The sequence below is a fragment of the Motacilla alba genome, chromosome 21 (assembly GCF_015832195.1).
Source record: "Motacilla alba alba isolate MOTALB_02 chromosome 21, Motacilla_alba_V1.0_pri, whole genome shotgun sequence".
NCBI classification, from domain to species: Eukaryota; Metazoa; Chordata; class Aves; order Passeriformes; family Motacillidae; genus Motacilla; species Motacilla alba.
The window spans coordinates 851,808-878,650 of NC_052036.1; the positions used below are offsets into that span (position 1 = coordinate 851,808).

The following is a 26,843-nucleotide window of genomic DNA, read 5'->3' on the forward strand; positions in this document are numbered from 1 at the left end:
AGTTCTGGAAGACACTGGTTCAAGTTGAAGGCAACCAAGCAGGGCTCCACACACACTGAATTTTGTGTCCCACCCTGCAACAGAAACTAGTACAAACCCCTACGTTGAAAAAAAACCTCATATAATATTAGAATAAAAAAGGGGCACATCACACCCCACCCAGTCTTGGCACCAACTCTGTGCTTTAAAAAATATACTATGCAAGTAGTTTATTTTCAAAAAGGTACCCTACAGCAGCTGTTTAAAACATGTTCTTATACACCCCACATGTATATATTAACATTTTCAACAACTAAACTCATTTGTACCTACACAAAACTGAAGGGATAACTCAAAAGCAAAAACAAACAAAACAATCACACAAACACGTTTCAAGAAAAAAAAACCACAAAGAAATGTGCAAAATAACCCCAGAAAGGCAGCATAGTAACCTTGGGAGAGGTCAAGAGAGCAGCTCCTGCTAATAAAGGAGTGTCATCCTCTTTACCTGGCTACTGAGGATCTATTTGGGATGTGCTGATTTTGCCTGAATTGCTTGTCCTGTTTATTGCAGCTGTCTCCTGCTCCCCAGCTCTGGAGGGGTTCAGTTTCCTCCTGCTGTGCCTGAGGATCCCCCCTGGCCTGCCTGAGGCCCTGGGACTGCTCCCCACCTGCTGAAGGCAGCGGTGCAGCCAGCTGTGCCCCCTCCTGTGGGACAGCCAGCAGGGCACACAGCCACCCCTGCTGCAGAGCTCACTGGGGACTGGGGGGTGTGGGACAGAACAGAGCCTGGCGTGGATGAATTCCAGCAGCTTATCAAGAGGAGAATTCCCTGGCAGTGCCAGCAGAGAACGAGAGTTTCTCTGAAGCCTCAGCACGGGGCAGAGCTCAGGGGACAGGACCTGCAGCTGTGTGACAGCTCACACACACGGCCCCACCCCAGTGCTCAGGTCTGTCCCTCCCTGTCCCACACCAGCCAGGGATCCCAGAGCAAAAGCTGCAGTTTTCATGGGGAAGGAGGCGTGTGGAGACACAGCCTGACTGCAAAATCAGCTGTCAAACCCACGGGGAGGAGGCAGAGCAGAGCACGGAGCAGCACGAGCGCTGGTGGTAAACAAGAGAGCAGGAGTCACAACCTGTGAAACAGCAACACAGCAAGGTGAGAAGTCCCAGCACAGATACAGACATCAGCAACATCACCACCTTCTTCAAGTTACGAGGTGCTCTGGTGGAGGAAGGGCTCTTGGTTTTGGTGTTTCAGGGCTTGCGGTTGTACTTTTTATTTTTTGACTTTTAAAAACTCACCAATTAATTCTTTATGGTATTCCAGACTCTTTCCAGCTCTGCTGGCCATCCTGAGCCTTTCCATTCTCAGGACATGGCCTTAACATTTCTATTCCTAATGCCTCCTCTTCCCTCAAATTATGTTTCAATTCTTACTTTTGTTATTATTCTTTTATCACCATCCTTGCCTTTAGCTGGTACAGAAGAACCATTCCCCCGAGGCCCTTGAGCCAGAGAGGCAGCAGAGCCTTTTCTCAGGAGGAGAGGGGAGCACAGAGCCTCTGTAAGTGTTCCTTTTGTCAGTGTGCTGGGGAAGTGACCCCCAAGGAACAAAGCACTCAGCTGTGGAGCCAGGGCTGCCCCAGAGCTGGCCAGGGAGGCACACGGGGGCTGCAGCAGTGGCAGGAATCCTCTGGCCAGGCAGCTCCAGCAGCAGGGAGAGCCCAGGGCAGGAATCCTCTGGCCAGGCAGCTCCAGCAGCAGGGAGAGCCCAGGGCAGGAATCCTCTGGCCAGGCAGCTCCAGCAGCAGGGAGAGCCCAGGGCAGGAATCCTCTGGCCAGGCAGCTCCAGCAGCAGGGAGAGCCCAGGGCAGGAATCCTCTGGCCAGGCAGCTCCAGCAGCAGGGAGAGCCCAGGGCTCCGGGGCAGCTCCATCCATGCCTCGGTTCCACCTCTGTCCTGGAGCACGGGGGTCATTGGTAGAGCAGGTAACTCTTGAGGGAGGCTGGCAGGGGCAGGGTGGGGATCTCAGCCAGTCTGTCCTTGCCCAGGGCAAGCCTCACGGCTCGCCGGCACAAGTCCATCAGAGGCAGTGGTTCAGCTGGGAAGAGAGAGAGCCAAGATGTTACAGCCCAGCCCACCAGGTGCACACTCACCCCCTCACCCTGCTGCTTCTGAGCCCCAGGAACTCTCAGCAAGAGCCCTGAACCCCTGGCAGGCGTGCAGCACCTCAGCCACTCACAGCTTCAGCTGACCAGGCACTGCAGCAGGGCACGAGGTGCCTGCAGGCTGCTCAGCCACACTGTGTGAATGGAACAACCCTACAAGACAGCTGGAAGTTCCTCCTCTGCAATTCCAGTCAGAACACAACTCCTAGCTCACGCCTCTGACTGCAGCACCCAGAAACTTCTCTAAGAGTCACTGAAGGAAAAGGCTTCAGCAGCCAGAGCCTCACGGGGTGTGGGTACCCTAAAGCAGCATGATTTATCTCACCCAGGAGGGGAACAGCTGTCAGCCCCTCATTTACACTGCAGAGCTCCCAAGAAAACAAAGCCATCTGTCAAAGCTTCATGTTGCTGCTTGCACCGTGACACTTCCCAGCAGAGCAGTCCCTCCTGTGCCACAGGCCCGGGAAGGATACAAGCCTTTGGCTATCTTTTTCTGCATCCTGTACTTAAAACCCTGAACAAGATAATACAAGTTTTTCAGGAATGGCACACGGGGCCCTTGGCTGCTGAGGAGTCACTCACAGCACAGAGGGGACTGGGGTCAAAGCCAGAGCTAAAACATCCCAGCTGCACAGGAGGAAAATTCACATTAGCTCCTCACTGCTGAGCCTGTCAGAGCTCACCTTGACCCTGCTCAGGCCCGAGGGGCTTGTCCTGCCCCCAGCGAGGGCTGACACATCCCAGAGCAGATAACTGGCCATCCTTCTACGGCCTGAGGGCTCTGCTGCCCCACCAGAGAGCCTCCTCTGCTCGCTGACACCTGAAAGCACCCCCAGGTGAGCCCGGCCGAGAAGCTGCAGGTTCCAGGAGCTTTGGCAGGTGCCTCCAGCTGCACACTGCCTGAACCCGGCTGGCCGAGCCCAGCACTGCCCACTCCTGCTCTGCCACAGGGACAGGCTCCTGCAGCACGCTGCTCCTCCCTGCCCTGCCCTGGCTGCTCCCCGGAGCCCCAGGACTGGCAGCCCTCCTCTGGCACTGCCCAGGCAGCTGACTCTGAAAGCAGCGGGGCACAGGCTCGCTGCATTCACAGCCTGCCCCAGTTCTGCCTGCCCTGCACAGGGACGGAGGCACTGCCCAGCCAGCACCCCCAGGACAAGGGGCCTGACCCCCCGAGCCTTTAGATACCCACAGAACAATCATATCTCAGTGTCCTCAAAAGGAGAGGCTCCTCCACAGGGATTCAGGTTTGCGCTCACCTAGTCTGCACTGACACCCCAGTGGGACAGCAGAGCAGAAGAGAAAGCACACACAGACCTGACCTCCTTCCATTCACAAGCACCACAATCACTGGACAGTGCTGCTTTGAACGCTCACAAGTGCTCAGAGCCAGACACCTTCTTTCTCTCAGTGCCAGAACAGCCTCCGTCCCTGCTGGCCTGCTGCCCACGATTCACTCCTCAGCTCGGAGCTCTCTACCACCAGCTCCAGCCCCTGCTGGCCTGCTGCCCACGATTCACTCCTCAGCTCGGAGCTCTCCACCACCAGCTCCAGCCCTGGAGGTGGCCGTGCCTTGCTGAGAGCAGCTCTGTGCCAGCAGCTCCACAGACCCGCTGGCTGGGAGTGCAGCTGCAGGTTTTGGCTTGGACCCTCCAGCAAAACCTGGTTGCTGGAGCTGCTGGCATCCTGTAAGCTGTTGTGGCAGAAAGAGCTGGGCTTTCTTTGGGTGAGAAAATGCTCTGCCAAGAGCTCTCTGTTTGGTGGTGCAGAGTTGAAGTGTATTTCTCAAAGCACTCGCAGATTTTGCTCCTGCCCCCTTTGCAAGGCTCTCCTGGTCACTCTGGCAGCTCAGTTTCCTGGTGGCACTCAGGGTTCACCAGTGCTGGACACCTCCAGCACAAACAGAAGAGCCCTCGAGCAGACACTGTTCTGGAATGCAGGGGAAACTACTCTTCATACCAATACTGCCAAATTTATTTCACTAGTGACATAAATCCAGATTTTAATCCACTTCCTTCACCTCTCTCCTCCACCCTACCCAGAAGACTGAGTCACAGTCTGGCCCCATGGGAACTTCTGACTATGAGAGATAACAGACTTTAGCACATTTGGACAGCCAAATTTATTACTGAGCTTAGCTAGAGAGGGATGTGCCTGTTAGTAAAAGGCCTGGCATGCAAGCTGGGCTGACGACAGCATCCAGCCCCTGCTAGAAACGAGCACACCCTGCTCTCAGAGAGGCAGGGGAGTGAGCTGCTCTTCTGAGAGATAGAAAACATTCCCATTCTCTTAGATGGGAAGATCTGTCCCTGCTCTTGCCTGCAAGGGATTTTAAACATGCCCTTTAAGGAAGGGGATTGTCTCAGAGACTCTTTTCTGTAAAGAGACACCAGGGTTCCAGCAATGCAACTGTCAGGAGAATGTTCCTGCTGCTCTTCTGGTAGCAATGCAAGGTTTCCCATCTCTAGCTGGACAACTGGCATCACCCCCTCCCACCAAACCAGCTCCCCAGGCCCTGCCTGCTCCCTGCAGAGTGCCTTGGTGACAGCCAGCCAGACTCTGCATGTGCCACGCAGCCCTCAGAGCTGCCCCCAGCAATCCTGCTGCTGCTGCCACGGATCCTCACCCCTCCAGAGAGAGGAGAAGCCTGCCCAGCGTGGCCCGGCCCGGGGCTGAGCCGCCAGGGCCAGCAGGGACTCATACTCACGGTCGAGCCCGTTCAAGTAGCACATGCGGATCTCACAGTGGCCCCACACGGCGCTCACCACCGGGTAGAGCTTCTTCCCCTTGAGCCCTCGGAAGGCAACCCCCATGTACTGCCCGTCCACGATGAAGCTCAGCGTGCCGTCGTCCATGTCCAGCACCACCAGGAAGGAGTCGGGCACGATGAAGGTCTCGTCGGGCTCCAGGAAGGCGGGGTAGGTTTTGCTGGGCTGGTTCTTGCCGTCGTGGTAGAGTCTGTTGCGGCCCAGGTCCCAGCCCCAGGACTCGTGGTTGTTGCCCACCAGGGTGGTGTAGCCCACGGAGTGCAGCGGCGCCTCGGCGGTGGCCACCCCCACCACGGCGTGGGTGCCCCGCTGGCGCATGGCCCAGGTGATCTGCCACACGTGCAGCCCCCGCGTGTAGCCCACCTTGCCCCTGATGGCGTCGGTGCTCTGCGCCACCGGGTGCCGGTGGAACATCAGCTTGTCGTCCTCCTTGACGAACACGTTCAGCGAGCGGTCGTCGTTGTTCCACGAGTGCAGCAGCTGCACCTCGTAGGACACCGGGGGCATGTCCAGCAGCAGGTCCAGCCGGGTGGGCTTGCTGTAGTCCAGTCCTTGGAGCTCCTGCTTCAGCGGCCGGTACACAGGGTCCCTCATGTCCACGGTCTTTATCCCACCCGTGACCTTCTGACCCATGGTGCCGCCCGGCCTGGCCTCCTCACAGGCTCATGGATTCACCTGGCAGCTCCTGCTGTCATCCAGCCCCGCGGCCAAGGCTGCCAGGAGGCTCTGCCCAGATGTGCACCACTCAGGACTGCCTAATGGATGGAAAGAAAAACGAGAGACAAGTTAAACATTAGCACGCTCGGCCCCGTGTGCCACGCTGACAGAGCGCAGCATCCACCCGTTGATCCCAGCAACGTGTGCTTCACTTCCACCCCCGAGGAAGGGTGCACGCATCGTTCTGCAGGGCTGAGGAGACAATTCTCTGCAACTACAGCTGTGCTGAGTACCTCGGGGGCCTGGCTGCAAGTCCAGAGCAGCAGACAATCTGCTGGGGGACACTCATCCCGGCAGCTCCTGGCCCCTCTGAACCCCCCCAGCCAAGGGCAGATAAACCTTTGCCTGGCTCGTCTCAAGTGAGCAGCTTCTCTTCTCCAAGAGGGGGGAAAAAAAAAATCCCCAGTTTCAGCTGCAGAGCACAGGGGGAGGAGCAAGATCCTTCCCACAGTTGAGCAGTTTTCCTTCCAGATTGCAGAGAAACCTCCGAGAGGTCTAAGCCAGCTTGGCCAGAGATCCTTGCTCTCTCTGTGCACCTCTCCTCCAGCACTGCATCCACTCGAGTGTCTCTGCTCTCACTCAGCAACACAAACAGCCCTCTGTCACACAGCTGCCAAACTGGGGGCAGCTATTAGGAGAATTAGAGGTGGGAGGGGTGCAAACGAGCTTTCTAAGAAAAAAAAGTGTTATTTTAACATTTCCTGAAGTGAGGCAATCATGCAGCGCTCCTGCCAGCTACAGTCACAACACTTACTCACAACCAAGGACCTCATCTGGCATAGAAAACAGAGCATGAATCAGATCTGGTTTAAAAATAAGATTACTGGACATCAGCAAGGCTTCAGCTAGAAGGTGAACAGGGAAGGCTCATTGTGTTCTGGTTAGGGCTGAATTCAGCAGCTTCCCCACAGGTTTTTCCTACCAAGGTATGCCACTGGAACAGTGAGCTAAATCCCAATTCTTAAGTAACAAGAGACAAGACTATTTTTTCTTTCCTTACACACTTTTTTAAAAAATCATGAATGGAGAGGAAAATGCCTGAGGCTCTTTGAAAGTACACCCCAAGCACAGGCTGCAGTACAGCTATTTCAAACTATTCAGGGACCTCAGATGCTGGGCACTGAGACAGAAGATGCCATTTAAATAGGCCCAACCACGTTATCAGCTGCTGAGATGACCACCACATCCTGGAAGTTAAATAAATACCATCCACAACATCCAAACAAATCCCGGAGCGTGTAAGCCAGCTGGTCAGCAGCTGAAAACAAGCACTAACAGCACAGGCAGCTGGGGAGGGCAGCCAGGGGAGGCCAGGGCATCACCCTCCCACAGCTCGGGGCTGAGCTGCTGAGCCCCACGAGCCTCCACGGCTCCCAGCCCCTCGGGTGACAAGGAACAGCAGCACCTCCAACCAGGGGATGCCAAGAGCGAGCCAAGGCAGACGCCAGCTGAGCTGCCCTGGGAGAGGCACGTTAATGCTGACCCAAAGCAGAGATTTCTGAAAAGCTCGGCTCAGGCTGGGATGAAGCCCAGACAGAAGCACCAGGTGAACTCCCTGGCATTCCAAGACCCGAGGCACATGGACAAAAGCTGTCAACAAGGCACCGGCAAGGCGCACGTGGAAGTCCATAGGCAAATTCAGCTGCTGGAATTTTGATTAGGATAAGGGAACAAAACATTGGCAGAGGGAGGAGAGGCAGAGATTTCCTGTGCAGTACATGTGAGAACACAGCATAGGAAACAAGAACCAAAACAAAGCAGCCTGCAGGAGTACTGCTGCAGACCTCTTTGAAGCACAAAACACTCAGCAGAAGTAAGGGAATACAACTGTGCTCTTCATTAGCAAAACAATGCCGTGTTCATTGTGGCTTTTTGCCTTTTGCCAGCATAAGCTTCATCATGTTTCTCTGAGGCTGCTGCAGCAGGAAGGGAATCACCCCAGTGAGAGACACCGGGGGCAGGAGAGCCCTGAGTGCCTGCTCTGCCCTGGAGCAGATTTCAAACACAGGCACCACTCACCACCTACGCTGGGCAGGACTCTTTCCCAGGCACTGCTCACAGGCGAAACACAATGGCCAGAATCAAGAGAAAGGGGTGAAGAAAGGTAAGATATTGAAACAGAGGGGTGGGTCAGAGTGAGAGCAGGGCAGGTACAGTCAGCCCACGCCAGGGTTGAATAGGCAAGGCAGTAATTCCTGCTCCCAGCTGGCTCCTGGCACCAGCCTGGTGTAGAGCTGCAGAGTGGCACCTTGCCCTGCAGTCAGGAACACAATTATGCCCTCATCTCTTAAAAGGAAAAGCCTCTTCAAGCACAAGACAATGCAGGCACTTTCCTGCAGCAGAAAGGCTTATCCTGTGAAATGGATGGATTAATGCCCTGGGCAGCTCCACAGGAGACACAGCCAGCCATCAATGAGAAGACATGCTGGGCAATGAGCTGCTCCAAAACCTTTCAGCTGCTACAGGTTTAAGTACAAATGTAAACACTGAAAGTGCTTTTATCTATCTTATCAACAGCTCAGGCTTGCTGCAACTCTGCTCTGCTTTACCAACAGCAGCTCATCCCCATGATGCACTCCTGCTCCCATGCTATTCTCAGTTCTGCTGTTAACCTTCTGGGCTTAAAACCCAGGGAGTGAAATCCTGAGGGTGCCTCAGAGAAAAGGATTCACTGCTATTTTCAGTGAGAATCAGACCTCCCTTCCATTTAGCTGCTCAGAGCAAGCTGTCAGTTTGCCATGCTAGAAGGAAATGCCAGGCTCCAAAACAACTGCTTGCTGCAAATAGACCAGGGCAGGAGACAGCAGAGACTTTGAGAGGGAAGGCAAAGTCCTGCAGTTAAACAGGGAGAACACAGCTCTGCAAGCAAGGCTCTGCCTGGGGCAGAGCAGAGCTGGTGTCCAGCTTCTCTCTGCTGCTCAGAAGCTCTGGTCCCTCACAGAGTTTGTCCCTCCCTTGCTCTGCACCTACAGGACACAGCAACATCAACAACAGCAACACATGAAGGATCCTCAGCTCCTTGATTCCCGATCCAGTTTTACTTTATTTCTTCAGTTTACTGTGGCTTTATCTCCTTGCCATAAAGTTCATTAGGTGTACTTGCAGAGATAAGAGGCCAAACCTTTAAACACCTCGCAGGCTCTGGGTGCTCTGCAGACAATGAATCAGAGCCCTGCCCTAGAGATTTCCAGCCTGGAACACACCTCAGCAGAAGAAGAGGAAATATATACCACACACGGTCACTGGCTTGCTAAGAGCTTTAGAAGCTGAACCAAAGGATCCCAGACAGCACCAGTGAATGAGACTGAGAAACCCACTCCAGTTTTGCTCAGGCTTCCACGATTTCACCAGAAGAGCATAAGGAAAAGTTGGTTAATTCTTTTGGGCTGAATGTCCACCCTGCAAGCCAATAGCCAAAGGAGGCACACAGCTCCCATGCTGCTGGCTGACCTGCTAGCAGGTAGGAATGTGCACAGGCAACAGTCAGAAACCCAAAAATACCCCTCACAATGCCTTGAAGAACTGCTTCCACACCAGGGATTTCCCCTCCTCCCCTGGTGGGGCTGAGACCAGACCCCTTGCTCAGAGATATTCAAGCCAAGGTGGATCAGCTACAGCACACCTCAGGTGGGGTGGAGAGGGAAGCAGCCTCTAACAGCACCCAACCCTCAGCCCCAAAGAGGCAGGAGACTCCATTCTCCCTGCTGCTAGTTCTGAGCACCTGAAACACAGCAGGTGACCTGCAGCTGTGTTTGTGCCTGCTGCAGAACCTGGCCTGGGTGGGCTCACACCTGGCCTGGGTGGGCTCACACCTGGCCCATGGGGAGAGGCTCTCTCACCTGGCCTATGGGGAGGGGGTCACACCTGGCCCATGGGGAGGGGCTCTCACACCTGGCCCACGGGGAGGGGCTCTCACACCTGGCCTGGGTGGGCTCTCACCCCTGGCCCACGGGGAGGGGCTCTCTCTCACCTGGCCCACGGGGAGGGGCTCTCTCTCACCTGGCCCAGCACTGATGCAGTCACTTCAGCAGATTCTGGCCTCAGCACCTTCCCACCCACCGACCAAACCCTGGGCCGAGGCAGCTCACGTGTGCTGCTGGAGCTCCCCAGAGCAGTGCAGCAGGGACCAGGCAGCTCCAGCAGAGGTGACAGGAACAAGCACACCACCAGCACGGCCAGGGCGAGTTTCAGAGTGTCGCAACCGGGGTCGGGACTGGGCAGGCAGCCCTCGATGCACAGCAGTGGTTTTGGCAGCCTCTCGCGTGGAGAAGGTTGCCACAGGGGCTACCTGCTCAGCCCCACCTCCTGAGGAGCACAGCAGCTTGGCTCAGCAGGTTTAGCTCTGCAGAAAGTGAAACTGCAGCCACAGAGCTTGGGCAAGGGAGAGCCAGGAAAGCAGAACGTGTCCCAGCAAAGAGCCGAGAGCCCCAGCAGAGCGAGAGCCCCTGACCAGGCTCTGTGCTGGAGAGGGGTCAGGCACAACACGTCCCTGGGGGTCTGCAGCTCGGTGCAGGCTGTCGGCTCAGGCTGGGATGAAGCTCAGACAGAAGCACCAGGTGAACTCCCTGGCATTCCAAGGCCTGAGGCACATGGACAAAAGCTGTCAACAAGGCACTGGCAAGGCACACGTGGAAGTCCATAGGCAAATTCAGCAGCGAGCCCACCCCGAGCCCTGCAGGGAAGGCAGGAGCAGGGCACTGCACACCCTGCCAGCCCCTGGAGCAGCCTGTCTGTGTGAGCACAGCTCCTCCCTTGCTCACCCTGGCACCAGCCAGGCAGCTCTGCTGCTGAGGGTTTCTGGCTGTTTTGGCAATGCCCTCTCACCCCATCCCTCCAGAACAGAGCACCGAGGTTCCTCAGAGCAGCACATCTGAGTAAACGAAAACCTGAAGCAATAACCACCACCCATCCTCAACCAAGCCACTTGCTAGACACTTAAATTTCCACTGCCCACCCACCCAGCCAGTTCCTGTGAACTACGATGCTGCAAAATCTGGCAGAAAATAATTCTAAGCAACAGGAGAGAGTTTACTTTGCGAAATATTTGTAATGATGGAAGCGACTCAGAAGGAGTTCCAGAAGTTTGTGCCAGAGATCTTCTCTCCCATTGAAGGCAGATCACAAACAGCAATTTTGGTTGCAGAGAAAAGGCATTTCTTTAAATAAAACAAGCGTGCTCAAGCTGGTTTTCCAGAAGAGGAAGTTTAGTGGATGTTTCAAAGGTCATTAGGCTCCTTCCAGCTCCGCATAAGGTAACTCATGAATGTCAACTGCATGCTAAAGCCCAGGCACAAATCAGGACTCTTTAAAACAGCTTCTCACAGGCAGATTGCAGTCATTTGTCTGCAACAATGATGTTCTGTCCCCTTTGCTGCTCTCCAGCTTCCTGCTGCTCCAAATACCTGCCTGCAGTGAAGCGAGCAGCTCTGAGCTGGACAAGGCTCTACAGGCAGCTGTCACCCACACGGGTGACCTGAGGGGCTGGGGCTCCAGGAGCACTGCAGCACCTCAGTCATGCCCAGCAGAGGCTGCCACCTGCTCAGGTGCCTGCCAGGCCACCCTGCAGAGCTGGCATCCCCTGGGGCTGCCAGGGTAACCGTGCCCACCGAATCGCAGCCGCCCCCGCTGGCAGGGCAGGAGCAGGGACAGCTCCTGCTGGGGGACACTGGCGATGCTGAGCAGGGGTGTTGAGCCCAGCTTTGTGCCACACACCTGCTCTGGAGGAAAGACAGGAAGCTCAGTCTGAGCAGAGGCAGCACCTGAACGTGGTGGGAGAGGCACAGACTCTTCACGCTCCCAATTTCCTTGGGGGCACCCAAGAGATGAGTCTATGGCTGCTTGCAGACTAAGAGCCACCACAAAAAAAGTCACATCAGCAGCAGGAGGAAAGGCCACAGGCAGAGGTTCACACCTGTAGGTTCACCCTCCTACACCTCTGTACCTGTCCAGCCACCTTCAGCTGATTTTCCCTGTGTTATGGAGACTTTGCACACAAGCCCTGCTTCCAGAAGAAGCCTCACAACCCCTAAGGCTGAAATCCGTGCCTGGCACGTTGCAAACACAACCCCCCAGTTTTATAACCCAGCAGCTTGAAAGGCCTGGTCAAACTGCCCTGCTTGCTGAATGGCTTTCCCTCCAGCACTGGAGCCATTTGACAGGCTGCATTTAGAGAGGCATTTCCTCCACCATTAAGCCACCACGAATTTTAAACAGTAAATGTTTATGTTCAGAACTGTTTGCATTAAAGAAGCCCACATAACCCAGAATAAGCCACCCTCTTGCACAACAACTCCCTGCTTTTTGGTATTTCCCCGCTTGATTTGCAGCCTACACTGCCCACTGTCCATCCCTCATCTCTGTTTTACTCTCTGGATTCATTAGTTTTGCCTGATAATGAGGGGAGCAGTGGGTGGAAAGAATGAAGTTTGATGTTTCTACCTCTGCCCAGAGCTTCCACTCCTGTATCAAAAGCACTTTTTTGGCTGTGGCTGTGAGATTGGCCAGCGCCACCACCAACTATCAGGACAGAACTCTGGATAACAAGGCACTGCTCTCCCCTAAAAACAGTTCAAGAATTAATTTTTTAACAGAAAGCCATGCTCTCAGCAGCCACCTAGCAGAACTCCCTGTGTCCCTTCCCAGGTGACAGCAGGGCAGAGCATTTCTCAAAAAGATGGATTGAAAACATCCACAGTGGAGTGTGAGGATTCAACCCCTGCTCCTGAAGGCAACACAACACCCCGAGTCAGGAGAGGCAGAGCCAGCAGGACTCCTCCTCTCAGGTAAAGCAGCTGTGGCTGGAGCTATTCCAGTATTAAGCTGTTCAGTTACTGTCTCTTCCTTTTTTCATTTCAGGATGTCACAAGCACTGCTAACAGTAAAGCAAAAATCCCCAGAAGAGAGCAGCTGCCAAGCACCAGATTACTCAGCCTGTTACTCCCAAATACGTTTATTGTGTCTGAAGCTGCAGCACATGTATTTACATCAAATACATCCCTGCCAGAGGGGAAGTTGTGCAAGTGTCTGGTACTGCTCATCACTACAGAAACAGCCCCGCTGAAATCTGGGCCAGGCACTGGAAACAAATGAATCCTGGCCCATTGCAAGAGTCTCTGCTCCCTCCAAGCAGACTCTCACAGCACCAGGAACTGGATGCTGCTCTGATTCAGAGGCCAGAGCAGCACATTCAGCAAAACCAGGGCCTCGTGGTGCAGAACTGAAGTTATGCTCCATCCCTGCTTCCCTGGCACTCCAACCTTATTCTCTCTCACCAGTTTACTCCTGTAAACCTTCAAAACCAGAGCCTGTCCAACCTCTGGGCAACCTGTTCCAAAGCCTGGCAAGCTGTGTGGTGGTAAAACTTCTCACACTTGGGGTAAAGTACCTTCCTCCCTGTCCAAGTCATTCCAGTTCCTTACCAGCCAGTTTCAGGCTGAATTTTGTGTTCATCCTCAGGTCAAATAAATCCTAAACAAGTGAATTCAGCCCCTTGTCCCAGCTGTTAGTGCCTTCATACCACACAGCAAATCACCCCAAGCAACACAAACACGGATCAGTTCAATGCCTTACCTTCTCACATGGAAAAGCTCAGCATTCCTCCGTAATATTTACCCAGATCTCTCCATCCTGGGCTTCCTAAGTGCTGAAGAAAAGGACTGAGGTTGCACCCGTGCGTGTGAAGACCCCAGTGGATGTTTCACCCTCTGAACTGCAGATTCAGGTTCTTCCTGTCCTGAGGTCTGTGGAGTCTGAGGGTGTCACCACTGGAGACAAAAGCCTCACAAGAGGAGACAGCTGAGTCACTGAGGAAGTGACTTTTTTCATACTGTTTAGGAAACCATTCCGTTCACTTAGCAAAAGGATGTTTTCAGAAGTCACCACCCTGCGATGCACCCAAAGCAGGGGCTCCTCACAGGTTCTTCAAAGCAAGAGCCCCAGAGCCTGTCAGAGTCTCCAGTGCCACCAGCAGCTGCCCCGTGGAGTCCCTCAGTGAGTTCCAGCAGGTATTCCCCTGCCCCTGCTCTGAACTGAGATCCTGGACCCTGCCCTGCCCTGCCGACGTGCCCCTGCTGCGTCAGACAGCTCCTGTAACGTGCTGAGCGATGCCAACAGCATCTTCTCCTCCCTGCCCTGGCCACTGGCCAAGCCACGGCCCAGGTTGAGGAGTTCTGCATTCCTGGGACAAGGAGCAAGGCTGTGGCTCAGCCCTATCCATCAGCTGTCCTCCCTCTGAGGACAGGCAGGCTCCAACCCCTGGAAGCAGCCCTCACATCACCTCTAGGAAGCACTGCAGGAACAGGGCTCCTCTTTCCATGTGGAAAAGATGAAAGCCAGCAGCTGGATGCTCACATGGGCCTCATGCTCAGGACGAGTCTCTGAAGGCAGGAAGGCTGGGGAGGAGCAATCCTGCCTGGACACAGAGGGCTGCAGTGCCACAGCCCTGTCTGAAGGGCTGTGCTCCCCAGCCCCTGCACAGCTCGGGCTGTGGCTGGCACCTCTGACAGCTGTGAGGAGAACAGCCTGCACACACGCACTGTGTGACACCAGTGTCTGGCACCTCCTCTCCCACTGCAGCCTGCCCTGGAGCTGCTCAGCTCCACCTGCAGCCTGCCCTGGAGCTGCTCAGCTCCACCTGCAGCTCCTCTCCCACTGCAGCCTGTCCTTGAGGTGCTCAGCTCCACCTGCAGCCTGTCCTTGAGGTGCTCAGCTCCACCTGCAGCCTGCCCTGGAGCTGCTCAGCTCCACCTGCACCTCCTCTCCCACTGCAGCCTGTCCTTGAGCTGCTCAGCTCCACCTGCACCTCCCAGCCCAGCAGGAGCCACTGGTGCTCCCAGGTAAGGAGGGATGAGCACGTTCACCCACAGCAAGCAGGGGTCAGGAGCTTCCAACTCTCAGATTTGTTTCCAAGGAACACGGAATTACCTCTGAGATAAAACCAGCAGTTTTATTATCAAAGTTAACTAGGTACTTTGCTTTGAAATACAGTTTCTTCCCCTGCATCAAAGGGCTGTTAATTTTAGTCTTGTAGCAAAAAAAATAAAGTAGAAGAAATGAAAGCAGCATCTGCTTGGAAGAGATGAATGCAAGATAAAAGGTGTCTGTGACAGAAAGCTGGCAGCAGCCTTATGTTTTCTATTCAAGTTTAATCTGGGAACAACAACCACCCTTAAACATAACAAAAGCTGTGGAAAAACCCTTTCCAAATCCAACAACATAGCCAGAAGATGCAATTTCTCTTCTCCAATCATTGCAGCAGCCGGTTGAGGTGAGGAGCCCAGACAAATCCAAGCTTGCAACACCAGGGTCACCCAGACCTCGGCTTGCTCCAGTCCACAACATCCCTGCTCCAGCTTCCAGTTCCTTCTCCCTCCCCCGGGTCTCCAGAGTTCCTAGAGCTCTCACACAGCAGAAGGAAGCTCCCACACCACGGCAGAGCAGCTCCAGGATGTCTGGGCACCAAGGCAGAGCACAGCAAACAGCAGTGACATTTCTGCTCTGCCCAGGACAGCCTGTTCCTGCCCAGGCTCCATCAGCATCATCCCTGCTGCAGTGGAAGAAGTGAAGCACGGATCCCCAGCCTGCCTGAGTAGCAGGGAGCGTGGAAAGCTGCTCCATGTGACCTTTACAGCCTTTGGAACTGCCAGGCGGGGAGAATCCCTGTGCCCAGTGCACTCTGCCTGACCCAGCCTGTGCCAGCCCCCAGCACCATGTGCTGCTCACCTCCCACTCCTGAGGCAGCTGCCAGGAGCTGTGCAGCTCAAACATTGGCTACGGGAGCAAAAACCCACGGAAAGAGCTGGATAAACACGGAGCAGAGCAGTGCCCAGACGTTTGTCAACATTCAGCAAAGCTCTCCAGCAGCAGGCTGGGTAAGGGGAGCCCTCCCCGTCCAGGAGCACACTCCAGCAAGCAGGGATGGCCCAGCAGCTCCCCAGGGCTGAACTAAGAGGATATTCCTGGCAGACAGATTGCACAAGAGACAGCTCGCACTGCCAGCTTTACTGGAACACACTCAGCAGCTCCCCAAAGCAGAGCATGCCGGGATGATGCTGGATTTCTGACTTGTCATTAGCCAAAAAAGTTTAATGACATGGCTGGACTCTGTGTTTAGCTATAATTGACCTGGGACATCCCATAATTAGGAAGAGACACTGCACATCTCACTGGAGCTGGCAGTGGGCGCAGACTCAGCGTGATGCAATGCTCTGCTTTCCCCATCACCTGAGAGGGTCCCTGGAAATGGCAGGGTGACCCAAAAGCTTTGGCTGGCTTCCTAAATCATCCACCAAAAGGCTGCACAAAGCAGCAATTTTGAGAAGCCTTTCTAGCTTGCCTGCTTGAAGTTTTATCCCTGTAAAAGCTCAACCAGACAAATCATATTTGCAAGTGCAGAGTGCACCAAAATGAGGAGGATAAAAGCACATTATACAAACTGTGGCTGCAGGAATGCACGTGCTGCTTTCACAGGACATCTGCACTGTAAGGTGGCCAGATATCCCAGAGCAGCTTTTTCCTGGAAATAGCAGTTATGGTAATACAGAACAAATGTTTTTGCCCAAAAAAGTGACCAAGACGTGCACTGCAGCAGTGTCACTGCTTCGAGTGGCAAGGGGTGAAAATTGCCCCTTAGTCTCACTGGGACACCCTCAGAAATTCACTCCTAAGCAACAGCTTCACAAGCCTGAACTCTGTAAATCAAGTGATACTTGAAGTGGCTTCCTCAGCACCTCCAGTGTGCACAATGTCCTGCAGGGAGGAAGGAGCCAGCCACTGCTCAGCACCTGAGCTCCCTGTGGTGGTGACAGGGAATGCTAAGGTGGTTTTTATCCCTTCTGTTTCCACCCTCCAAACGCTCTGACACCACAGAAGCCTGAGTTAGCAGGGCCTGAAGAACACACGTGTCCCTCCTTCCCTCCCCAGGGCTCCTCAGCAGACTAAACTGTGGCTTTCCCCTCTCAAACAACAAAATTCCATACCTGTAATTATGCCAACAGCTTTCTGCTGTGACTATCCAGACTTGGCCATCCTTTCCACGAAGGTGACCCACTGAGAGACCTCTGCAGTGCAGGAGACAAGAACCAGTGCAGGAGTCAGTGATGAAACACACTCCTGAGCCCTTATCTGGGCACGGAACAGCTGCCAGCACTTCCAGGCTTCAAAGGCAAGACAAAAGCTGTACAGCCAACCTATCCTCCCTACATACCACAGCCACCACAGGTCCTCATAAGTCAACATGCCTTCCAAATAAGTGTTTAACATAAACATTTGTAGAGTCACTTAATTCCTGGTGAACCCAGCTATTTGATGTGGGCCACGGAAAGCTCCCATGACATCAATGGAAAGTTTCCAGCTAGAAAACCAGGGTTGAGACAGATTAATAGAAGAAATAGAGATGAAGAAGCCTTGTGGAAACAGCCAAGAGATCTGTTCTTAAGCAAGATGCACTCGACATACCCAGGAACAAGCAGGAAAGAGAAGCTGCCTTGCTTTTTCAAAGTTTGGAGATCAAGAACAGCAGAGATAAGGCAGTTATGTTGTCTCCAGTGTGTAGGCTTCTGTCTTTTCTGGGCTGCTCAGTCTCAAAGTATGTTCAGCTGTTTCTTGGCTGCTGCTGAAGTTCTGATTCCTCCTTTGGAGCAGGCTGGATGGCTTGGCCAAGATTTGCTGTGTGCAAACACCAGTTTGAAAGCAATGAGAAAGCCACTGCCACCCACCAGCCAGTGCAGCACAACCTCCCAAACACGGGACAGATGTGAACTGTCTGGAATATCCAATGTCTGGAACATCAAACAAAGCCACCACATCCAACAGCCTTTTCCTCCATTAAAGCCTCACACCAGACTAAACTCACCTGGAGGTTTTATTCCTGCAGTCAGCTCATCACACTGACACTGCTGACATTCACTGGAAGCATCAACTGAACCTCCCCAGGTAGCACCAACCCCTCGGAGATATCAGCCAGGACTGGACAGAGCTGCCTGTGCAGCTATTCACCCTGGAGAAACCCATCTAAGCACAGGTAATTGGACTGCCAACTCTTCTGTCAGACTCTGCCAGGCAAAACAGGGTTCCGCTGAGGAACCTGCAAAGCCACCTTGTCCCTGCTGCCACCCTGCCACCTGCTGGGCCATCAGCCCTGTCCACCTGGACCCCAGGACTTGCACCTGGCCCCACAAGCCTGGGTCAGACCCCATTTCTGCACAGACTCCTTCTGTGGTCCTCTCAGTGTGCCAAAACAGGATTTGAGAGCACACAGAATGCTCTCCTGTTGAGAAGGGTTATATGCCAATACAATCCCTGTTGTGCTGCTCTGCACCTTGAAAGGGAGGCTCCCACGAGGCCAAGGATTCTTTCAGAGCCAGTCTAGGCTGAGGACTGGGTGGCGTTTTTGCCAAGTTTGAGGACAGCCTAATCCAAATAACATAAGAGCACATGCCTCTGAACAAGTGCTGGTTGTAGCAGCTCCCTCTCCACCTGAGTGACCGTAAGCTTCAACCCCATTTTCCTGCCTTAAATACACAGGGGGGTTTGTCCTCAGCCCTAATACACAGCACACTGCTCTCCAGTGCCCTAAAGCTCCAGGAGCCACTCAGTTCTGATTTCTTACCAAAACTTGCAATTCTTCTCAATTTGAACAGAGAGGCACTGCTATACTGATCCCAGAAAACAGCAGAGGATAAGATATACACCTCATCCTGCTCTTGCCTGTTCCTGGGTGCACCCCAAAAGCCTTACCACACCTCTGGCCTAAAGCCTAACCTGCCCAGCTCAGTCAGGGGCTGCTGCCACGTCCCAGTGGGCAGCCAGTGGAAATTCTGTTTAACCCACGGATTCTGAGCTGCCAGGGGCTGTGCCACAGCAGGAGGCTGAGCTGCTCTGCCTGGAAGGGAACACCAGCATGCCCCAGGAACCACATTCCTCACCAAGAGACACAGATGGAAGGCACCTCCTGAGTCACAGCTGAATTCCCTTCTGCAGAAAATACAGCAGGAGGTGCTTACAGGATACATACACCAAGTGAGGCACCCAGCAGCACAGGCTCCCTGCCGAAGTGCAGAGTCCAGCAGCAGACTCTCTGGCAAACAGCTGCAGGTCTCTGCCATCCTGGAGGGACACAGCAGCTCCCCGGGCAGCAGCGCCCTGCTCTGCAGAGAGCACCTGCACAATCCCCCTGCAGATGTGGGCACTGCTCCTCGCAGGCAATGTCACCAGGCATCCCCTCCCACTGGAAGTGCTGACACCCAGAGCTGTGCCTCCTGCAGATCCAGTTCCTGTCACACCAGGCTCTGTCAGATTCCCCAGATAAAGGCTCGGATAACGTCACTGTTACTCATGCCACAAGTGCAGATCTGGACCTGTGGGCACACAGGACCTGCCCCTTCACCAGTCTCTCCAGAGGCAGCATCTGCAGCCACCCGACACCCTGCTAGCCAGAGGGGCAGGAGCACCAAGTGCCAGTGAAACAGCTGAGTGATCCCTCCAGGAAAGCTCTCCATTCCCTCCAAAGCTGCTCCTTGACACACTTTAAAAAATCCAACTCTTTAGCAGCTTGTTGGTCCTTGAGTGGATCACCTGAAGATCAGTTAACCAAGGCAGCTATCAAGAAGTGACAGTATCCGAGTCCCAGGATGGAGCTCAGTCACTGATGCATTAAAAACCACGAAATACACACCTTGCCCTCCTCCTCATCTCAACCTCCAGCAAGTCAAACGCTCAGCCTGGAAGCCCAGAAGCACAGTCTGGCGTTGGTCTGTCTCCACTCCCCAAACCTTCCCCACCACCCAAGCTCACAACAGCAGATGAGCTGCCCCTTTTTAACTCCTGCCCAGCAGCTGTGCCCTGGCAGGCCAGCGTGCCCCACTGCTGCAATGTCCTGCTGCAGTCAGGGCCACGTGTGCAGCCCCCCTGCCCTGCAGACTGAGCCGTGCTGGAGGGGCTGGGAGATGCATGTGCCTGCATCAGCCCCAGAGCCAGGTCTGGGGCTGGAACCACTCCCAGCTGAGCCCTGCCAGAGGGGAGCACAGCACCCCAGGAGCGCTGCGAGGTCAGGAACAGAGGAATAACAGAGGGAAGCAGCACACCAGATTAACATTCAATGGTTTGATTCGCTCCCAGCCCCAGCCTGTTGCAGCTGGAGGCGCACGGTGTGCCCCATGCACAGCCCCAGAACACGAGCGGTGGCACCGTGGGGACACCAGGCAGGGCAGCCAGCGCTCAGAACCCCGACGGAGGGGACAGCACAGCCTGCAGCAGCTCACGCCTGTCACACAAGCCCGGAACAGAAAGTCCAAGCATCTCCATTTCCTGCCCACAGGCATCAAGCCAGGTACTTTCTGGATGCACACAGGCCCGCAGACAGCCCTTCTCAGCACAAGGGTCAGCAGGTTTACTCTGCAGCTGCTGGAGTTTACAGGAACTGGGACACAGACACGAGTCCTCCCCGTTCAGCTTCCCCCTCACCAGCTGGGCACGCAGCTCTGAGCATTTCTTTACATGGGCACCTCCTGAACCTTCGAGCCCCAGATGCATGACTGCCCTGGGATTAGCGTGGCACAAAGCAACCCCTCCCTCACTGTCCACACGTCAACATGACTGGTTCAGCCCTAAAATAGCACTGACTAGCAAGGGAGGCTCAAGGGGTGACTGTCAAGGGAGATTCTCCGTGTGGAGCTGCTGCCAGCACAGCACAACCCCGTCCACTCCTCACACCCAGCATCCCCAGCCTCAGCAGGAAGGACCACAGGCATTGGAAGCATTTCCAGAGTCATTCTTGTTCTCTCTCGCTGAGCAGCAGTGCTGCTCTCCCTGCAGCACAGAGCCAGGGCCTGACGTGCCACCAGGAATGAATTAGGGCATCAGGGCAAGAAGCACACTTTGGCAAACTGCAGGGCCTGCTGCTAGCCTCCAATCACTATAGCTAGGATGCAGGCATTCTCACATCTCTGCATTAAGCAGATTTTCATCTACAAGAGGCCATTCAAACCAGAATTTATCCACGGAGGAGCCTGCACCAAGAATTTCTAAACATCTGAGACCAATGTAGCCTTCTCATGTAGAGAACAGCTCGGCCTTACCCCTTGCTTGCTTTTCTTGGCAGTTCACCATCTGTGGCTCACGTTCTTCAGAACGAAGTTGTTGCTGCAGTTTTGTGCAACTGAGTGCCTTTGTACATTTATGGTGTCAAGGCCCCATCTGGGATCTCCTCAGGACAGATTCCTGACTTGATAACATACCAGCTCTCCAAAGAAAGCAGTTTGAAGCTAACATCGACACAGCTGCTCTGACTTAGAAGCTTCATCAAATTCCCCTTCCAGGCTAGAAGAAAAAGCCCATGTTTGGTAACTCCATTCAGACATCAGCACCTTCTGCCCCAAAGCTCTCCATTGCTCTCACTGGGGTATCTGGCAGATGGTGCTGGCTGTTGGGGTCTTTTTGTTTGTTTGTTTAAGAAAAAAGCTTTCTCCTTAAAGAGAAAGCTTTGTAAGAGAACAAAGAAACGTGTCACTTTCTCCTCCCAGGGGAGGTTTTAATGTTACACAGCAGCAGCGCTGCTTCAGCTTGAATTCTGTCTTCCCATCTTCTAGAACAGAAAAAACTCACAAAGCCACGAGACGAGGAAGTATCAGCGGACAAGACCCTCGAGTGTTAAGGGGAAAAGCTAAGGCAGAGACATGTGGCTGTTTCTGTATTAAATTATTTATTTAATACAGAATTCCTTTTCTGAGGAAAACATGCTAAGCCGAAAGACCCTGCCTCTGACCTGCAATGCTCTGAAGTACAACCCACAAAACCAGAAGGGAGGGTGACAAGGCATCATCCACGTGAACGGACCACGGGCAAGGCCATGCCCAGCCCAGCCCCTCACCGTGGCACAGGTAAGATATTTCCCACCTTTCCCACCCCACTGCCACAAGGAGCCACATGGCAGAGCCCACTAAACAGAGCCTGGCATTGGCATCCACCCAGCCCCAGGCAGCAGACTGGCAAAGCCCTGCCTGGACCCTCTGGCAATGCTCAGGGAGCGCTGGCAGCGGGGCACACACGGAGGAGATGAGGAGGAAGGAGCAGCCCACAGCCTGCATCCCTCATCCTTCCACACCACACTCCCCGGGGCACACACACACACACTGCCAGCTTGCCACCAGCTGCCCAGCACAGCCCAGGACACTCAGAGCAGTGCCAGGCAGGACAAATGTGACAAAGAGCTGCCATGAGCCCTGCAGCAGCACTCGCACTGCTCCTCCTGTGCTCCAGGACATCCTCCTTCCCTCTCCTCTTTCCTAAAGCTTTCCTAAAGCCCTAAAGGGCTCTGCCAGGGCAGCCTGCAGCCCCAGGGCTGGCACAGCTGACTCAGTTTCACTGGGGGCAGACATTGCTCATGCTGCACTGAGGGTTCTGGCAGGGCAGCACCTCCACGCAGCACCCAGCCCACACCAAACCAATCCCACCAGGGAAATTTCTTTTGTATCTCCTTCCCTTAAACACTCCAGAGGTCAGGCAGCTCATGCCACCCCAGAGGCACAGATAAAAGCAGCCTCTGTACCAAATTAACGCCCAGAAGGAGGATTTTTCTTTTTGCTGTAAAAACCACTTAGTCTGCAAGAGAATTTTCTGACCAATGCCACAGACCAATTTACTCCATCCCAGGAGTTTCCAAAGCATTACCATGAAGGGCAGAGCAGTGCGGAGTTAAAAGGGAATGGATGTTTTAGTGGTCCCTGGGAAAACACAGTTAACAGTGGCACATTTTCCCCACCATGTGCTTGGAAACTATTATTTTTTAGCTGTATTTTCTCACACTCAGCAGAGAGTATTTGGCCATTACCTGTAGCCCACATCCCATCTTTGTTAAGGACATCTGCACTCTTCCCCCAGCAATTATTCATGGAAACAGAAGCAGCTACAGCAGTTACTCATATGGAGTAACTCAGGGGAAGATTTCTTTGTTTTCCAGAGCAGTGCAGTAACTGAAAGTGAGTCAACACCTTGACATGAGCTCATTCTGCAAAGGCCACCAGCAAAGGAACCCAGTGACTGCAGTGTGGTACCAGACACTTACTCACTTGTACTCTGCAGGCATCACAGAGCTTTGTCTGCGAGCAACTGGTGTCTGACTCGTGACTTGGCAAGGCAAGCTGTGGCTGTGAGCTCCATCACACACCTGGAAACACAGAGGAGCGGGGCAGCAGCTCCACAGCCAGCCACAGACTCCGGGTTTGGGAAGCTCAGGGCTCAGGCAGCTCTGCCAGCTGTTCCTCGCTGCTGTCATGCCGAGCTACTCTGCCAGTGAGTGCATGTCCAAGGCTCCTGCCACAGGACATGAAGATAAGCTCAGCCCAGCTGAAATCTTGTCACTGGTACTGCCTGCCAGCCCCAGTTAATCCTCAGCCCTTGTCAACAGCAGCCCTGGGTGACTCCAGGCTCAGTACAAGTGTACTAAAGCCCAAAATTACAGCCACCACTTGCGCTGGCCTCTCAGAGCCCATCAGATGCCAACTCCAGCGTGTGCAGAGGCATCAGCCACAAAATCTGACCAAGACACAAACCTCAGAGAGCCACAGAACATACTCCAATCCACATCCTATATCCTTCAAAAGCCACATTGTGACTTGGAATATTATCTGTCAGCACTGTCTGCACTCAGTCCCAAACCCTGGCACAGTGTCCTCGCTGGCTCATTAGCTACAGATTTTAAATTTCAGGAACTTAATGAATTCTTAATTAGCCCTCACAAGACAAGCAGACCTTGCAGACTGCTTTCACTTTTTCTGAGGAAAGGAAATAGGGTCCAGAGGAAAAACCAACCCAGAGACAGGAGAACAACAAGCAGAGGCCATTCCCCACTCCCGCAGCAGCCAGTGACTGCACACAAACACAGCACGCAGCAGCTGGCCAGTTCCTGGAACACCAGCCCACGTCTCAGCAGCATCCAGCAGCAGTTTACAAACAAGCCCCAAAGCACACCACAGTGCACTTCAGCAACCTCCAGAGCAGAGGAGAGAGGCTGCAAAGGCTGCTGCACTGCAACAACCCAACAGCCCCTGAGGAATACGCTGCTGCAGCTCATCCCCTGCCTTTACGGGGGTGAAGAGCAAATTGCTGCTTTATGCATCCATCAGCAGCACTGCTGAGAGCCTCGGCAGGGCCAGCATGGTGACACGGTGACAGGGCAGGGAGGGACAGGGCAGGGCAGGGAAGATGCTCCTCCACCTCTGTAAACAGCAGCACGGCTCTGTGGCATTCCTGGCCGTTCCCTTATCAACTCACCACGGAAACATCCTTGCTGGGAGAGCCACTCTGACCATCCCATGGCCAGACCACTCTCACTGTAAGGCCCTGGAGGCTCGGCACAGTTTGGTCCTGGTGATGCAGCAGCCAACTTACACCAGCAAGACTGAGCTGTCTGTGCTACTGAGCTTTGCAACGCTGCATCTGGTGCAGAAATCAGATGTTAGAGGGGTGGGAAAGACACAGATTACTCCTGGGACAAAAGGTTCATTGAGCCATCCTGCATCACTATCATGGGGGGAAAAAAAATAAAAAAGGAAGAGGTGATCTGTCTCCAAGGAGCAACTCCCATTTTTGCAATCATTTTGTAAACTTCCTTATCTCGGGCCACGGCTCAGACGATTGACAGTTTTTGAATCAGGCATGGCCACCAGGCACCCTGGCTGCCCACTTTAGCCAGGGAACAAGGGCAAACCACGGCACAGTCCAGCAGGAGGCTACAGCAAGACTGACCTTACAACAGTCTAGGTGCTTCAGATAGAGGATTATGTAAGCCCCCGTTGTATTCCCAGAGGTTTATGCAGTAAGAAAAAAGACACAGTAACCAGACCTTGTAAGGTGCGCTCGGGAGCCGCCGCGGTAACCACAGACCCCGAACGAGCAACCCCGCTGCCCCACCGAGCGATCCGCACCGGTTACCGCTGCCTGCTCTCCACCCGCACACGGCTCCGGGCTCCGGCAGCCGCCCTCCCGCGGCATCCCCGGCGCGGCTGCGGAGCCCCGGGGCCACCACCCCATCGGTGCCCATCGCCCCACCACCGGTGCCCCCGGGGCCACCACCCATCGGTGCCCATCGCCCCACCACCGGTGCCCCCGGGGCCACCACCCATCGCTGCCCATCGCCCCACCACCGGTGCCCCCGGGGCCCCCAGCCCACCACCGGGGCCCCCGCGCCGCTCCCCGGCAGGGCTGCGGCTCCGCTCGGCCCCGCTCCGCAGCTGGCACCGCCCGCGGGCCCTGCCCGGCCCCGCTCGGCGGGCACCGAGCGCGGAGAGGCCGCGGAGCCGCCCCGCACCGCCCGCCCGCCGGCTCCTACCGTGCCCGGGCTGCCCGCCGGACCATGGCCCCGCTCCGAGCCGCTCCGTGCCCCGGGCAGGCCGAGCCCCGCGCCCGCTGCTCCCGGCGCGCCCAGCGGGGCCGGGCCGGCATCACATGGCCCAAATAGCGCCCGGCGCGGCCCCGCTCCGCCCCCGGCCCGGCCCGGGGCGCGGCCGCTCCGCCCGGGCAGCGCCGGCGGCGGGCGGGGCCGGGAACCGAGCGGGGCCGGGGAGCAGCGGGGCTGGGAACCGAGCGGGGCCGGGAACCGAGCGGGGCCGGGCCGGGGAGCAGCGGGGCCGGGAACCGAGCGGGGCCGGGCCGGGGAGCAGCGGGGCTGGGAACGGAGCGGGGCCGGGCCGGGAACCGAGCGGGGCCGGGCAGGGAGCGGGGCAGGGAACGGAGTCGGAGCGGGAACGGAGCGGGGCCGGCGGGGGAAGCGGCGGAGCGGGGCCGGGCACGGAGCGGGGCCGGGCAGAGAGCGGCTCCGGATCGCGGGGCGCAGCGGCGGCCCCGGTGCCCATCCCGTTTCTGAGTGAAATCTGGCCCGTTCGGTGCCGTTGTGCCGCCCCGGCTCCGGGAGCGGCTGGGAATAGCGGCCAGCCCCGGGCGTGGCGCTCGGTGGCCGCTCCATCCTCCCTCGGTGCCCGCGCACCCACACTGGGCTCCGCGTTTCTCCCCTTCCAGGGGGATCGGGCACGGGAAGGGGCTGCCCGGGGAGGCGGCGGAGTCTCCGTGCCCGGCGGTGTTGAGGGGATGCGCTTTGTGCCAGGCTCCGGTTGACGTGGTGGTGATGTGTCACTGGATGGACTCGGAGGTCTCTGAGGTCTTTTCCAACCTGACCGATTCTGTGATTCTGTGATTTGTTTCAGCCACTCCTGGGAATGTCCGTTTGCTTTTTAAAGACTCATTTGTTTGCCGAAATAAACCTGAAAGTACAATTCTGTTCATTTCAGCCCTCATTCCAAAAACAACCCTCTGGACAAACCTGACCCGGTAGTGCCCCTTCGAGATGATTAATTTTCAGTGTTTCCAGACAAAAAGACTGGTTTGTAGCAATACTGCTCAAGCTGTGAAGCCGTGGACTGTCATAAATTCAGCAAGCCATATTGCATGGGATACCTCCAAGGACCACCTAGGAGCTGCAGGAAGTGGTGTGAGTGATTCAGGAGGTGGCAGCCTGCCATCTGAGTCACTGTGGAATGAATGCCCCTGCATGCTGCTGCAGTTATTGTATTTTGGGACTGGACATGAGCATGGCTCTTGACGTTTCTCGTCACTGATGGTCTCGGGGCACATGTGAGAAAAGAGCACAGTTAATTCACTAATTTGTTGAGCATATTTTGGTATCTGTGGGGAATAGTTGCTCTATGCCAGCCACTGTGGTCCTTCAAAAAAAAACCACATTCACATCAGAATAAATGCATTGCTCTAGCTGACCAGAAACACCGGGGAGATTCTGGACACAGCACAAATATGTTATTTCACACCCTGCAAAATAAAAATAGGAGGGTTTATGTCAAACAGATACATATTGGGTAGCTTTTTCAAAACTACTTTGCTTTGACCTGGTCCTGCTCACATTTGAGTTCCTTTCCCCCACTAATTTCAGGCAGAAGTGGGGTGGAGCAGTGAGAGGAGCAGCAGGGAAGCTGGAGGAAACCAGACGTGACAAGTGCTGAGGCAGAACTTCTCAGCTTTGTGGTGGCTCCTCGCCAGATGAGATCACAGCTCCTATGGAATCCTGTCTGCTTTTATTTCCTTAATATTTGACTTTCTTGCTTCCTCAAGAAGCGGGAATTGCTAATCTTCAGTCACTTGCTTTGAGCACTGTCTACAGCTCAAACAACAGCACAAACAGAGGCAGAGGGGGTGACTGGCAGGGGCC

At 54.9% G+C, this 26,843-nt stretch overlaps 1 protein-coding gene across 3 annotated transcripts; it reads right to left on the reverse strand.

Annotated features, from left to right (window-relative positions):
* Window positions 1-1,772: 1,772 nt before the first annotated feature.
* SPSB1 (splA/ryanodine receptor domain and SOCS box containing 1) lies at window positions 1,773-25,108 on the reverse strand. 3 transcript variants are annotated; one of them, XM_038159905.1, is made up of 3 exons: window positions 24,957-25,108; window positions 4,855-5,670; window positions 1,773-2,083 (listed from the first exon to the last, which is right to left on the reverse strand). In XM_038159905.1, exons 2-3 carry the CDS (start codon window positions 5,546-5,548, stop codon window positions 1,956-1,958), a joined length of 822 nt encoding a protein of 273 aa, XP_038015833.1. In that variant the 5' UTR covers window positions 5,549-5,670; window positions 24,957-25,108; the 3' UTR covers window positions 1,773-1,955. The 3 variants fall into 3 exon arrangements, with proteins under 3 accessions (XP_038015833.1, XP_038015836.1, XP_038015834.1); XM_038159908.1 differs by lacking the exon at window positions 24,957-25,108 and adding an exon at window positions 13,202-14,247; XM_038159906.1 differs by lacking the exon at window positions 24,957-25,108 and adding an exon at window positions 5,866-9,352.
* Window positions 25,109-26,843: the final 1,735 nt, after the last annotated feature.

Bases quoted from the DNA above. Each gene is read 5' to 3' on its own strand.
- SPSB1 (XM_038159905.1), bottom strand. From the start codon at position 5,548: ATGGGTCAGAAGGTCACGGGTGGGATAAAGACCGTGGACATGAGGGAC. The intron at 2,084-4,854 runs GTGAGTATGAGT...CTCTCTTCCCAG, and splicing joins CTACTTGAACGGGCTCGACC to CTGAACCACTGCCTCTGATG.